The following is a 14721-nucleotide window of genomic DNA, read 5'->3' as shown; positions in this document are numbered from 1 at the left end:
ACATAGGAAACGTGCTTAGGTTCTTTGAAGGAAGTAGCTAGATTCTTCTGACCAGAGCAGAAATTATCTTGTGGTAGGAGGTATCGAGGACCTGAGGGATCCAGTAATGGCTATTACTGTTCAGCTGAACCTGCTTTTCTAGACGCATCATCCTTTCCCATCCCTTTCTAAGTCTATTAAATGATCCTGCCTTTTCTCCCTAACAATCTTCAGATGGATAGGAGGTAGAAGATACAGTCTCTAAATTCATTCTCTTCTTTAAAGAGAAACTGCTGAATCACAACAGCTGGAACACTAGAGAACATTCCTGATAAATTCCAATCTTTACGCATCTGCTTACAAACAAAAGCTGCAATACTTTACTCTGTATAGCATCTGTCAGACAAACTGTACTTCATTAAAGAATGAATAATCACATAGGAAGAAACACATTAACATTTACAGATATGTTTTGAGATAACATTTGGCAAAGTCAAAGAGAGTGAAAGAGAGAGATGGAAAGAAAATTCTAGATGGGAACTAATCACAGAGGAGAGAGTTCCTGCACCAGATGTTCTGACAATGTGGGAGAGTACAGTGCTAGGTGTTGAACAGGGAGAAGAAAGAGAAGGGACAGGGAACAAGAGGACAAGACTTGCGAGGTAGGCTGCATCTAATCTGATAGTGGATGGAAAGAGGGCTGTTTTGATACTAGGGGTGAAAGCCTAGCCCACTGAAGTCAATGAGTACTTTGCCACTTCAGTGGGGCCTAGGATTTCACACTAGGAGGATAGTTTGAAATCAGCAGAGGGTGTTCTTTGTTTGTTTTGGTGTTCTTCCATGAGAATAGGAGTGATACGGCTAACTTCTTTGTACATGGGAGAAGATGGGCAGCAGCCAGGGCCGGCGCTTCCATTTAGGTGGCCTAGACAATCACCTAGGGCACCAGGATTATTGGTGGGCAGCATTTTGCCGGAGGGGACGGCAGGCGGCTCCGGTGGACCTGCCGCAGTTGTGCCTGCGGAGGGTCCGCGGCTCCGGTGGAGCTGCTGCAGTTGTGCCTGCAGATGGTCGGCTGCTCCTGCGGCTCCGGTGGACCTCCCGCAGGCACCACTGTGGCAGTTCCACCGGAGCTGCGGACCAGCAGACCCTCCGCAGGCACGACTGCAGCAGCTCTACCGGAGCCGTGGGACCAGGGCACAGGGTGGCAAAATTGCCGTGCGCCTAGGGCGCTAAAACCCCTAGCGCAGGTCGTGGCAGCAGCAAAAAGATATGACAGTTCTGTGTGTGAAAATAAAAACCAATTTCTTTAAAAATAATCCACACTTCTGAAAGATAAAAAGATAAACCATAAACTATTTACTATTGAATTTATAGCCATCTCCTTCCATTATCCATGTCTCCAACATTCTTTAGTTTAACGGTTGCATTTTGGACATTTATTAGGAATAATAAATTCTCACCCTTTTTTTATTGAAACAGTTAAAATTCACCCAGCATAACTCTACAGCTGGGAGTATTCTTATGCTAACATCTGTCTTAGGCTATTACACAAAAACCTCTGCAAAATGTTCCTAGTATTGAACTCTGCCTTCCCAAAGAGGGAAGTCCTTGTCTCACTCAGACACCTATTTTGGAATAAACTTACTGGAATTCTTTTCATGAGACAATAAAAATACTAACTGGAGTTAAAACAGATACTTGGAAGTTTCCTTTTCTTAAAAATGAACATACAACTTAGTTGGGTCTAATTTAGATAAACAGTCGCATCCTGATACACAAACTATTTCTCATCTACAACATTTATCTCTTGTTCTGACTTTTTCGTCAATGAACTAACCAATAACTCCTTGATCCAATCAATGGTGCAATGAACATAACCAAAAGTAACCTGAGCCAGTGCCCTATAATGGGCAGACTTAACATGACAACTGATTATATGGAAAATACTTATTTTTGAAATCAAATGTAATGGAACATTTGAAGAGGCCTTTTTTTTATAGAATATGGCAAATAAACAACACACTTACTTATGTAACATCATTCATCCCAGAATATTCAAATGTACAGTCACATTTTAATGATTTGAAAAATAACTGCTTAAAAACAGACTGCTTTGATGAGACAAACTACAGTTGTGGTGGTTGCTAATCAAGAGGAGTTAAACACTCGTATATGTGAATTACAAGTGACCTTTATGGATAGCAATAACTCCTCAAAGATACATTAAACCATCCTCTATTCTTACCAATGGATATAAGTGCTAATGAGAATTGTAAACATAAATTGAGTGTGTATGTATGTTAAATCTTTTTCAACTGGGTACACTACTGAGGCAAGGGTGTTTCTTGATAGTTCACTGCATACGCAGCAAAATCTGTACAAAAGACCATGGCTATTAGGTAACCTCCTAGAGACAATGCCAAAATATCCACAAACATATGCAGTAGTTTTCCGCTCTTTATTAGAGGATCGCTTCTACTAAGAACTAACTGGTGTAAGCTCATTGAGTAGTTGCTTCCAGCACCTCTTTGGCTCCTATGTTAGAGTAAAATGAAAATATCTCTGATATTTCTTTGGTTGAGTATAAGTAAACTACTCACTGTAAACCCTGTTACGCGGGCTTCCACTTCTTGACTCTAGCTTGATTTACTCCTTGTTGTTAAGATATGAAAGTTTGGGGTTTTTAATCAAATACTTTTATGTTAAGTAACACAAAGTGAAAAACCACCAATTCCATCTATATCATGTGACAGTCCTGGCCATTGTTTCAATTCATGCTGTTTCAGTCCATATGCATCATTTACCTTACAAGAATTAAAAACTGAGTAGAGATGAGAAACTCCTCTACGCTCCTGTTTTGTGTAATAATCTCTCAGCAGGTGCAGGGATGCCCCAAAGCTCTTGAACATTGCGGGCAGTGGGGCCCCCAGGAGCTCCCCACTGCTGTGGGTGGCAGGGGTGCCCCGGAACTTGGAGCCACCATGGGTGGCGACAGTGCCCTGAGCTCGACCCACGGGTGGTGGGGGGACCCTGCAAGCTCAGAGCTGGGGCCCCTGGGGTGATATGGGGACCCCACAGTTCTCCATTTTGTCCTCCATATTTTTAGTAAAAGCCACAGATAGGTCACAGGGTCCAGTGAAAATTTTCTTTATTGCTCATGACCTGTATTGTCTGTGACTTAGCCTTATTGATGAACAGTGCTGTCAAGTGTAGAAAGAGATCAATGTGCAGGTTGTTTTTTCTTTCTTCTTAACCTACAAAAACAAGCCTCTTGCTCCTTTCTGCTCCAGCTACTCTCCTATCTCAGCGAAACTCATAATTGCTTGTTTTTCAGTAGCCTAGTTACAAACTAAAGGCCTGATTCAAAGACCAGTAGGAATCTTTCTATTGACCTGAACAGACTTTGGATAAGATCCTAAAACAATAGTGAAAAACTGCAGTAACTTGCCAATGTTCTTCTTTTATCCACCTTAAAAATATTCTCTAGTTATAACTAAGATTATTGTTTAAGTGTATTTCAAATTATGATGTTGCATGAAGCCGTAGAATATTTGTAGGGTTTCTTAAAATCCTGGAAGCCATACAGAATCACCGCCCTCAAACCGGCAGGTTCTTGGACATGCTGAGAAATATTGGCAATTCTAGCCTTAGACCTCAAATGAGCAGTGAGTGCCACAACACAACACTGAACCAGATCGAAGAGACAGAACATTGTGAAATCAGGTTTGGGTTTTTCAAAAAAAGATTGTCTAAAATATTCATTTAACTGATAAGTGCAACATTTAACTGATAAGTGTGAACAAATGGCATCATTTTGAAGTGCAGAGATATCCTTATGGTAAGAGAGAGACATTTTTGTGAAAAGTTCAGGTGATACACGAAGTCAAATATTTCCATTCGGCTACTTGAATTAGTTTTTAAATAAATGGAGACCAAAAAGGCACTGTCTAAATTACAAGTTTATTCATTAAGCACTGACATCTAAAATAGAACTTTTTTTAAAAGTGCTTCCAAAGTTGAGTTTTATATGTTAAAGTCCTGTTCTGTCATTTCTGGTATGACTTAATAATCTGTGTAATCTGTGAATTTTTACATAACATTTATAAGACACTGAAAAATGAAATTTAAAAATGATAATTGTTGACAGAACCCTCACGGTACTGCTACTAGCTGGTGTGACTGCAACAGATAAATACAAACTGGCGAAAAAAAAATCCAGTAATTTTTTTTTTATTTCAAACTCCACAATCATATTCATTCAGGACAGAGGAGATTTGCTCCACTTCTCTCTCACTGTGGCTACCCCACAAGGAATATAGAGGACAAAGATTGGAAGTATTGATTTGTCCATTATAAGCAGCATACTCTTACAGATAACATTCCTGTTCAATGAACACCAGATAAAGGAAGAAATCTATTTCAGGAAAAGATGAATCTTTGCTATGTATTTCTCCCCTCAACCTTCTGTCTGCCTTGCTAAATTATTGGTCTGAAAGGCAGGACCTTGTGTCTGCACTAACAAACCTCATGACAGTAATTAAGATAGATCTATTAGTGGCACTGGAGTTTTAATTCAGGGTTTCATGATGACAGAATGGCCTACAAGACAAGGAAGCAGCAAATGCACTCTGGCAAACAAACCTTTTGATATTGAGAATCCATTTCGCTTTCCTCTCCAGAACTGATAGGGGATGGTAGGCAACAACCAGAATAAAAGCAAAGCATCAAAATTAACTCCTCAGCCTTTTTCAGTAGTTATTCCACTGAAGATTTTCAGCTTACTTTGATTCAAAATCAGGATCATGAAGATGGAGAAGTTATCAGACTGCACTGTAATTTTAGTGCCTGCCCCATTTAGCAGAATGACAGCACTAAGATGTAAAAATGAGCTGCAGGAAGGTCAAAATTAAGAGAGGTGCATCTCACGTAACAAGCCATGGAAATCTGCACTTGAAACATGCCATTCTCTCTCTCTGTGTGTGTGTGTGTGTGTGTGTGTGTGTGTGTGTGTGTGTGTGTGTGTGTGTGTGTGTGTGTGAGAGAGAGAGAGAGAGAGAGAGAGAGAATGTCTTTAAATAGGTGTGTATACATTGTCTAAGCTCTAAAAAAAGATCAAGTCTTTCTGACAGAATCATTCTGAGCTCTGGTGTATTCATGATTCTATCTGATTGAGAAAACCAGATAATAAATTAAATCTTATGCACTAACCTGAATGTGCTGTTGATAATTATATTTCCCCCTTTAGCCTAGCGTTGCTGTGAGAAATAGCAAAATCCTGAAAGTTCAACAGCATTGTCAAAAATTTTCTCTCCTTTCACTGTTTGAGCGATTAGCTGAACAAAGAAGGAGGACTGATTGGACTTGTAGACTCTAAAGTTTTATATTGTTTTATTTTTGAATGTAGAATTATGTACAAAAAAATCCCTGCATTCAAAAATAAAATAATGGAAAACTTTAGAGCCTACAAGTCCAATCAGTCCTACTACTTTGTTCAGCCAATCGCTCAAACAAACAAGTTAGTTTGCATTTCCAGAAGACAATGCTGCCTGCTACTTGTTTACAATGGCACCTGAAAGTGAGAACAGGCATTTGCATGGCATTGTTCTAGTGGGCATGGCAAGATATTTACATGCCAGATGTGCTAAAGATTCATATGTCTCTTGATGCTTCCACCATTCCAGAGGACATGTCCATGCCAGTGACAGGTTCTGCTAGATAACGATTCAAAGCAGTGTGGACTGATGCATGTTCATTTTCATTATCTGAGTCAGATGCCACCAGCAGAAGGTTGATGTTCTTTTTCTGGCAGTTTGGGTTCTGTAATTTCTGCATCAGAGTGTTGCTCTTTTAAGACTTCTCCACTCCTCATCTCTCTCAGATTTTGGAAGGCACTTCAGATTCTTAACTCAAGAGTCAAGTGCTGTAGCTATCTTTTGAAATTTCACATTGGTATCTTCTTTGCATTTTGTCAAATTTACAGTGAAAATGTTCTTGAAACAAACAACATGTACTGGGTCACCATCCAAGATTGCTATAACATGAAATATATGGCAGAATGTGGGTAAAACAGAGCAGGAGACATACAATTCTCCCCTAAGGAGTTCAGTCACAAATTTAACAACATTTTTTTTAATGAGTGTCATCAGCATGGAGGCACGTCCTCTGGAACAACGTCCAAAGCATGAAGCGGCATATGAATTTTTAGCGCAGCCGGTACATAAATATCTTGGGATGTCAGCTACAACAGTGCCACGTGAATGCCTGTTCTCACTTTCAGGTGACATTCTAATTAAGAAGTGGGCAGCATTATCTCCCATAAATGTAAACAAACTTGTTTTGCTTAGCTATTGGCTTAACAAGAAGTAAGAATCAGTAGTCTTCTAGGCTCTAAAGTTTTACATTGTTTTGTTTTTGAGTGCAGTTATGTAACAAAAAATGATATTTGTAAGTTGCACTTTCATGATAAAGAGATTGCACTACTGTACTTGTAGGAGGTGAACTGAAATTTGATACAATTTATCATTTTACAGTGCAAATATTTGCAATAAAAAGAATATAAAGTGAGTACTGTATGCTTTGGATTCTGTGTTGTAATTGAAATCAATATATTTGAAAATGTAGAAAAACATCCAAAAATATTTAATAAATTTCAATTGGTATTCTATTGTTTAACAGTGCGATGAACTGTGATTAATTTTTTTCATTGCAATTAATTTTTTTTAGTTAATCACATAAATTAACTGTGATTAATCGACAGCCCTAGCTAAAACCAAAATTAATCTAGAAGAAAAATTAACAGGGACACTCTTGTCCAAATGTTAGAATATTCTTCCAGAATGTACTGTAGCAAAGGCTATGAAGGAAAAAAATTCTCCTCTCCTTTACATCAGGAAGATCCTAATATTTTGCTTGTTTTAGGGACATTTTGGACATTCTGTACTGGACACTTTCGATGCTTTCTAAAACTTGCTAATATGGCTTTAAATGAGGAAAATGTTTATATTTTAGTGAACTTCATGTTATATTGTCAGGTTATGAGAACTGAGTTTCAGGCAAAACAGAAATTATAGTGAAGTCCAGGATAAGACAGAGAAGAAAAAGCAAATTCTCTGAAAAATGACCTCTGAACCATACAACATGTTCCAGAATTTTTCAATGTTAAAAGTGACTTTGCCCCTATTATGAGTTTGCAATAAACTGAAGGACTCTCAGGGACCAATAAAATAATATCAAAGAACAGAGTTCTGATTATGAGAAGTACAGAATTTGATTTACAAATCAGCAATTATCTCCTGAGGCCCAGCAGAATGCATTAAGATAGAGAGATTTTGCCCAGATATGTTTATATTAGAAGAGCCTGAGATGAAATTTTGACCTAAATTTCAGCCACCCCATAAAGTTCAGGTTATTCACATACAGAGATTTCATTTCTATGGTATATTTTATCTAAAATAACCTACAGATGGGCCTGAACCAAAATTCCAGGTATTACAGAAGTTCAGGGCATGAACTGGGATCTGGAGCTGAATTTCACAGATGTCTTCTATATTTACAATGGACCTGCGACAGAGGCCCATTCACCACTCTGTGTCATCAAGTCTTGTCAAGCCTGACATACTCACTATACCCAACACACTATCGTCATAATCTGAATCTAAAAGATTTCATATAAGGTATCATATACAAACTGGTTAAGATGCTGATACTGATAATCATTAGGGCGTGTACAAAGAGTAATAAACATGTACTAGAATTATGTTCTTAAAATGTGTTTGGAAAGCAATGCACAAGCCCAATCTGCCTTAGACAAAGAATGCGCTCTTGCTTGTCAGTGGAGACAATGAAGGTATATTTACGTAGAAGGTAAATAAAGCTAGCAAGTGGGGAAGAAGACAGCATGCTGCCCATACCCCAGCAAAAGAGAGAAACTTTAGCTTGGGAAATGCTACAGAAGAATACATTTCAAAGGTTTACAGGGCTATACAAAGAGGGTCTGAATCTCAAATGATAAGCAAATGAATCAACTAATTGTATATTATATTACTGTATTATAAAAGTGTATAGAGTAAACCTGTGACATACTGTTGATTAATACCATTGTGAAATATACGCATTAACATTATAAAATGAGAGTGAGAGCGTGCCAAGTGTGCAGGAGTATGGAGAAGACATCAAGTTAAACTTAAATGTTTCTTTGAAACAAACTTTTTGCAATCTCTAATCACTAATGAAATTCATACTTAAACGCAATACATGATTAGGATTTAAAATAATAAATTAATTCATTTTAAAAATGACAGAGCTTTCTACCTAATGAAAGTCGAACAACAAAGATCTGTGTTTGCCCTGCAAGAGGTCATAATATCACAAATACCTAAAAAGAGCCAGGATCTATCTTGCTATGCTTGAATAGTTCACAAAGCTCACAATTTGGGTCTTGGCAAAGACCTAAATTTTTCAAATATTTTTGCTTAACAATGAAAAATTATTCCTATTTAATCTATCAGGAATTTGGTATCTTTCTTTTTTATTCAGCACATTTAATATCAATTAAAACATTTCACAAGCAAAACATCCCATAATGCTAATAAGAATGTGGTCTTTTTAGTAAGTATGTCTACATGTAGATGAGCCAATAGCCAGCAAAATCAATGTATTTGTTCTGCATAGGTAACGACACTGTTCTAGCACTGTATATTCTTCTACTGAATAACTTTTTTCTTTTAAATTAATGGGCCAAGCTAGGAAAGAGACAAACTAGAATGAATTTTTATGTGCCTTTCAGCTGAAATGACCCAATTTCTTGAGGTAGAACCACTTCACTAAATGACACATCAAGCTAAACAAACACTGCCAATTTATACCATTACTGTTTGGAAGCATGAAATTTATGCAGGCTTTTCTGGGTCCCATTTATTATCTACTTTGATTGGGACTAAAATTCAGCACCGCAACCAATGAAGATTATATTAATTAGACATTTATAATCAAATGAGTTGGCCTTTCCCAGTAGCTCTAATTGCATGATTTACTTACACACTTCCTGTGGTGGAGCTGCTATCCATCAATAAGGAGCCATTGGTCCTTTCCATTTGAGCCAGCCTGAAAGAAAAGAGAAATGTGACTTTGGGAGATCATGCGGAGAAATCAGACTGGGATCATTCTATTTGAGAATATTTCAGATATGCCAATTCTTGCAGGTGCTGAGGGTTGAACCCCTAAACTGCTGGCAGTTCATAGAAAAGACAATATGGATGGATAACAAAAACACTCTAGTAACTAAGGTGTTCCAAGTATTTTAACATAACTAGAAAATATGGTGACGTTATAGGTTTATCCACAGAAAATGGAGCTCAGTGGTAAGAACCACTAATACGGATGGACTTTTATGAGAAAACTTTATGAGAATTAACAAATTTTACCTGTCCACTCATCTGCATCAAGTACATTTTTTGGTAATCCAGTAGAAGACTATTAGATTTTCCTTAGTATTATCACAATCATTGTGCAACCTCTGAAGCAATGCTCAAATAAATACTATTGCACAATGGACAAACTGACCTATAAAGTATTAACAGACACATTCCTGGAAAAATCATAAATTAATATAGAGTAACTGTGGGGAGCCACTGCCTGTATTTCCCATTTTAATGGAATTAATCTAAAAGGTTTGGGTATTACATTTTTATAAATTATGAATATAAATGTTTTTGTCATGCTATCTTGCAGATATGTTATCTTGTTATTGTATAGTTTGCACAGCATTATAGAAAGAATAAGAAAGAACACAGTATGAATCATTTAAATTTAATGTTCATGGAGCAAACATCATCTTAGTTATTTGTTTCTTTAAAGATGCATTAGAAATTGTTTCACATCTATTCAGTAGTTTTCACTGCATAAAAGGAATACAAGACATTCTAGAAACATATAATGGTGTGTGTATATTAATGGGTGACACAGACAACTCCACTTATTACTCTACTGAATATTTCTATAGAACCATCCTCTTGGAGTCTACAAAACTGTAAGGATGTCTCTTAACATTTTCAAATCCAATAACTGACTAAAAATAATGAAAGAAATCACTGAAGTTTAAAACAGAAGACAAGAAGAATTTCCAGCACTGGATATATACACTTGAAGTTGAAGGAGTTCAACCTGGTTACAAGAGATTTACTGAGTTAATGTTGGAAGTAAAGATGACTGGAGTGTGCAATAAACAAAATAAACAGCAGCAGTAACAATCGAAAAATCAAATATCTTTCATAAGAACATAAGAACGGTCATACTAGGTCAGACCAAAGGTCCATCCAGCCCAGTATCTTGTCTACCAACAGTGGCCAATGCCAGGTGTCCCAGAGGAGTGCACCTAATAGGTAATGTTCAAGTGATCTCTCTCCTGCTGACAAACAGAGACTAGGGACACCATTCCTTACCCATCCTGACTAATGGCCATTAATGGACTTAACCTCCATGAATTTATCTAGTTCTCTATTAAACCCTGCTATATTCCTAGCCTTCACAACCTCCTCAAGCAAGGAATTCCACAGGTTGATTGTGCGCTGTGTGAAGAAGAACTTCCTTTTATTTGTTTTAATTTCATTTGGTGGTCCCTAGTTCTTATATTATGGGAACAAGTAAATAACTTTTTCTTATTCACTTTCTCCTCACCACTCATGATTTTATATACCTCTATCATATCCCCCCACTTAGTCTCCTCTTTTCCAAGCTGAAAAGTCCTAGCTTCTTTAATCTTTCCTCATATGGGACCAGTTCCAAACCTCTAATCATTTTAGTTGCCCTTCCCTGAACCTTTTCTAATGCCAGTATATCTTTTTTTAGATGAGGAGACCACATCCGTACGAGGTATTCAAGATGTGGGTGTACCATGGATTTATATAATGGCAATAAGATATTCTCCATCTTATTCTCTATCCCTTTTTGAATGATTCCTAACATCCTGTTTGCTTTTCCTGATTAGTTGTAGCTAAATTAACTCCCATCATATTGTATGCATAGTTGGGGTTATTTTTTCTAATGTGCATTACTTTACATTTATCCACATTAAAATTTCATTTGCCATTTTGTTGCCCAATCACTTAGTTTTGTGAGATCTTTTTGAAGTTCTTCACAGTCTGCTTTGGTCTCAACTATCTTGAACAGTTTAGTATTGTCTGCAAACTTTGCCGTCTCACTGTTGTAGTAAGAGGAGGCCCTAAGATATAAACCTTGGTATCAGAGGCCTGGTATGAGGCCTAAGGCCTGAACTAAAGTAATGGTCAAGACTTTGCTAACATAAAGCAAAGTTAAGCTGTGAGCCAGAGGCAGGCCCTGCTCACAGAAGCTGGCAAGGAAAGGACTAATGCTGCAAGAAGATACGTACCTAAAAGGCACTGAACACTAGAGATCAGAACATTCACATACTTGCACATTCCACACAGATAACAAGGAACAGACTGACCCATCCCGATGACAGGGGCAAAAGGGTAAAATGATGGATAGAGTTGTTTTGATCAAACCAACATGTACAAGGTGAGAGGCGGCACCTTACTATGTAGAGGGGTTGTACCTTGCTACGTAGAGGGGTTGCACTTCAATACATCAGGAGTGATGTGTAACTTGTTGTACCTGTGTATAAGAATGCATCCCTGGGGAGATGTCTTTGGCCGGCCTAGGGGGCACTGGAAAGTCCCGCTACTGACTGAGCCGATTCCATTGACCGTGGATACATATTTGTAGTATGCCATGAATTAGGCTAAGAAACCTACAGGGAACTACTACTGTATCCAATATGGCAATAAACCTGGCCGACGTGCCTTCGTACCTTACTAGACTCTATGGTCATTGGGGGTTCTCTTCGGTCTGCTGTGTCTGCTATCTGCGCAGAGCTGGGGCAGCACAAAGAGGGAACACACGCACGCAGCCGAGTGATACCAACAAGGAGAGAGCAGAGCACCACACCGGTAGCATCTGACAACACCATTGACAACAACTGTTTACCCCTTTCTCCAGATCATTTATGAATAAATTGAATAGGATTGGTCCTAGGACTGACCCTTGGGCAACACCACTAATTACCCCTCTCCATTCTGAAAATTTACCATTTTTCCTACCCTTTTTTCCCTGTCTTAAGTAGTTCTCAATCCATGAAAGGATCTTCCGTCTTATCCCATGACAACTTAATTTACGTAAGAGCCTTTGGTGAGGGACCTTGTCAAAGGCTTTCTGGAAATCAAAGTACATTATGTCCACAGGATCCCCCTTGTCCACACGTTTGTTGACCCCTTCAAAGAACTCTACTAGATTAGTAAAACATGATTTCCCTTTACAGAAAGCATGCTGACTTTTGCCCAACAAGTTATGTTCTTCTATGTGTCTGACAATTGAATTCTTTACTATTGTTTCTTACTATTTGCCCGATACTGATGTTAGACTTACTGGTCTGTAATTGCTGGGATCACTTCTAGAGCCCTTTTTAAATATTGGCATTACATTAGCTATCTTCCAGCCATTGGGTACAGAAGCAAATTTAAAGGACAGGTTACAACTAATAATTAATAGTTCCACAATTTCACATTTGAGTTCTTTCACAATTCTTGGGTGAATGCCATCCGGTCCTGGTGACTTGTTACTGTTAAGTTTATCAATTAATTCCAAAACCTCCTCTAGTGACACTTCAATCTGTGACAACTCCTCAGATGTGTCACCTACAAAGGACAGCTCAGGTTTGGGAATCTCCCTAACATCCTCAGCTGTGAAGACTGAAGCGAAGAATTCATTTAGTTTCTCTGCAATGACTTTATCATCTTTAAGTGCTCCTTTTGTATCTTGATCATTCAGAAGGCTTCATCAAACTTATACTGACCTCAGGAAAGTGAAATTCCCTCCTCATGCCAGGAGTACTGCCTGTTCAGAGATCAGTATGATGTACAATTTGGCTTACCTGAAACCTGAACTACCTCTGTCCCCAAGGAGTTGGACCAAATAACCTTTCTTTTCCTTTTCTAATTTTTAGGATCCTAAGCAAGCTACTATGGCATTCACTATAAAGAAGTATTACCACTTACATTATATAGACATCTTTGAGCTGAAGAAAAAAATAGTGTGCACTGCCCCATGGGCTCATTTTTGTTAGTTTTCTTTTTTGTCTGAGAGCAAATTATTTAATCTGTAAACGAATTAGCCTTCTTTGTAAAGATTAGAAGCAATGAAGGAAAACCTATTATGAGATAAAGGACCCTTGATATTCTTCGTCACCTTATTCCACTGAAGTGGAGACACGGTATAACATGTGATGGAATAGCACTATCTAGACTGGATTGTGTATTTGGAAGTCAAGTTTTTAACTGATAGAGAATTATCTGAATGCCAACCTATTTCTAGACGATCTCCTGTAGATCTTCAGCATTAGCTAACATTGAATAAGCCTGCAGTAATAACAATGCTAGTGACCTTCTGTAACATTTCCCATGTAAGCATCTCTATGGCCTTGACAAAAAATTATAAATTTAACTTCAAAACACCCCTGTAAAATAGAGAAGTGGCATAACTATCACTATTTCATAGGTGGGCAAGCTGAGGCACAGAGTGATTTAGTGACTTGCCCAAGGTGTCTCAGCAACTCAGTAGCAACATTAGGAATAGACCCAGATCCTCTGACTCCCAGGCCTGTGCTCTACATCATACTTTCTCCCCTCAGTTATTTTAGTCTTGTGAAGACGTGTTTGGAACAGTTGTTAACAGCACATAAAGTCTATCATTACAGTGTACAAAACTCCTCAAATAGACATAGTGGGCGAAAATATGAGGATAGTTGTGGAAAAAGTGGACTAATGAGGTGTCAATGGTCACATGGCAGAGGGAGTGACATAATGCGAGAAAAAAGCAGATAGATAAATAAGGGCAGCATTACAAAGAGCCATGAAAGTGAGGACAAGAAATTTGAACCTGATGTGATGGAAAAATGCGGGAGTCAGATAAGAGATTCAAAAGGAAGAGGGAGGGGACACAGAGTGATAGGTATGGGAAATTATATTTGTGGCTGTGTGTTGGAGGAGGATTTTGGGAAATGATGAGGACAAGAGTTTTAGCTTTGTTGACAGGAAGAAATTATTCTTACAGAGGTTCGGATATGGTCTCCATGTTTGGGGGAAGGGACAGGGAACAGTCGAAGAGTCTCCCTGGTTCTGGACCAGAGAGACAGGGAGGACATTGGTACTTACTAAAAAGCATTGATAAAACAAATTTTTAAATGACTTTAAGAAAGTATCCCCAAATTTTCAAAACATATGGATGGAAATTTTAGTTCAGTGCAACTCTCATAAATATCTATACTGTCTGGCTACATGGGCCCATGGCTCCCATGCCCCACCCATATTCTGGGGCTGCACTGGCACCTCCCAGCCCCAGAGAAGAAAGTTGCCATACCAACATTCAAGCTGTGCCAGAACAGAGTCCTGGAATTTCCTTTTGGAGCCAGAAAATCATTCTAGAACTTCTGATCCAGCTCCCCATTCCAGAATGAGTCATGATGGCTTGGTAACCTGGGAAGACCCCGGGGAACCCAGATTACCAAACTGCCATCTCTCCTTCTGGAGCAGACCTAGAAGCAGAAGAGGTGGAGGAAGGTGCCACCTCTTCATGCTGTCTCCTCTACATCTTCTGCTTCTGGGCCTGCTCCAGAATGAGTGATGATGGCCTTGTAACTAGGCTGCCCGAGTTACTGAACCACCATTT

The 14721-nt window shown here is 38.5% G+C and overlaps 1 protein-coding gene across 11 annotated transcripts in view; it reads right to left on the bottom strand.

Annotated features, from left to right (window-relative positions):
* UTRN (utrophin) overlaps nucleotides 1-14721 on the bottom strand; it is a 638628-nt gene that overhangs the window by 24783 nt on the left and 599124 nt on the right. For all 11 annotated transcript variants that reach the window (XM_030556487.1, XM_030556489.1, XM_030556490.1 and 8 more), the window contains one exon: nucleotides 9019-9084. In XM_030556487.1, the coding sequence (XP_030412347.1) occupies nucleotides 9019-9084 (66 nt within the window). The remainder of the gene's footprint in view (nucleotides 1-9018; nucleotides 9085-14721) is intronic.

This window comes from Gopherus evgoodei, chromosome 3 (assembly GCF_007399415.2).
Source record: "Gopherus evgoodei ecotype Sinaloan lineage chromosome 3, rGopEvg1_v1.p, whole genome shotgun sequence".
Taxonomy (NCBI): Eukaryota; Metazoa; Chordata; order Testudines; family Testudinidae; genus Gopherus; species Gopherus evgoodei.
This window is presented reverse-complemented; position numbering and strand designations above follow the sequence as displayed.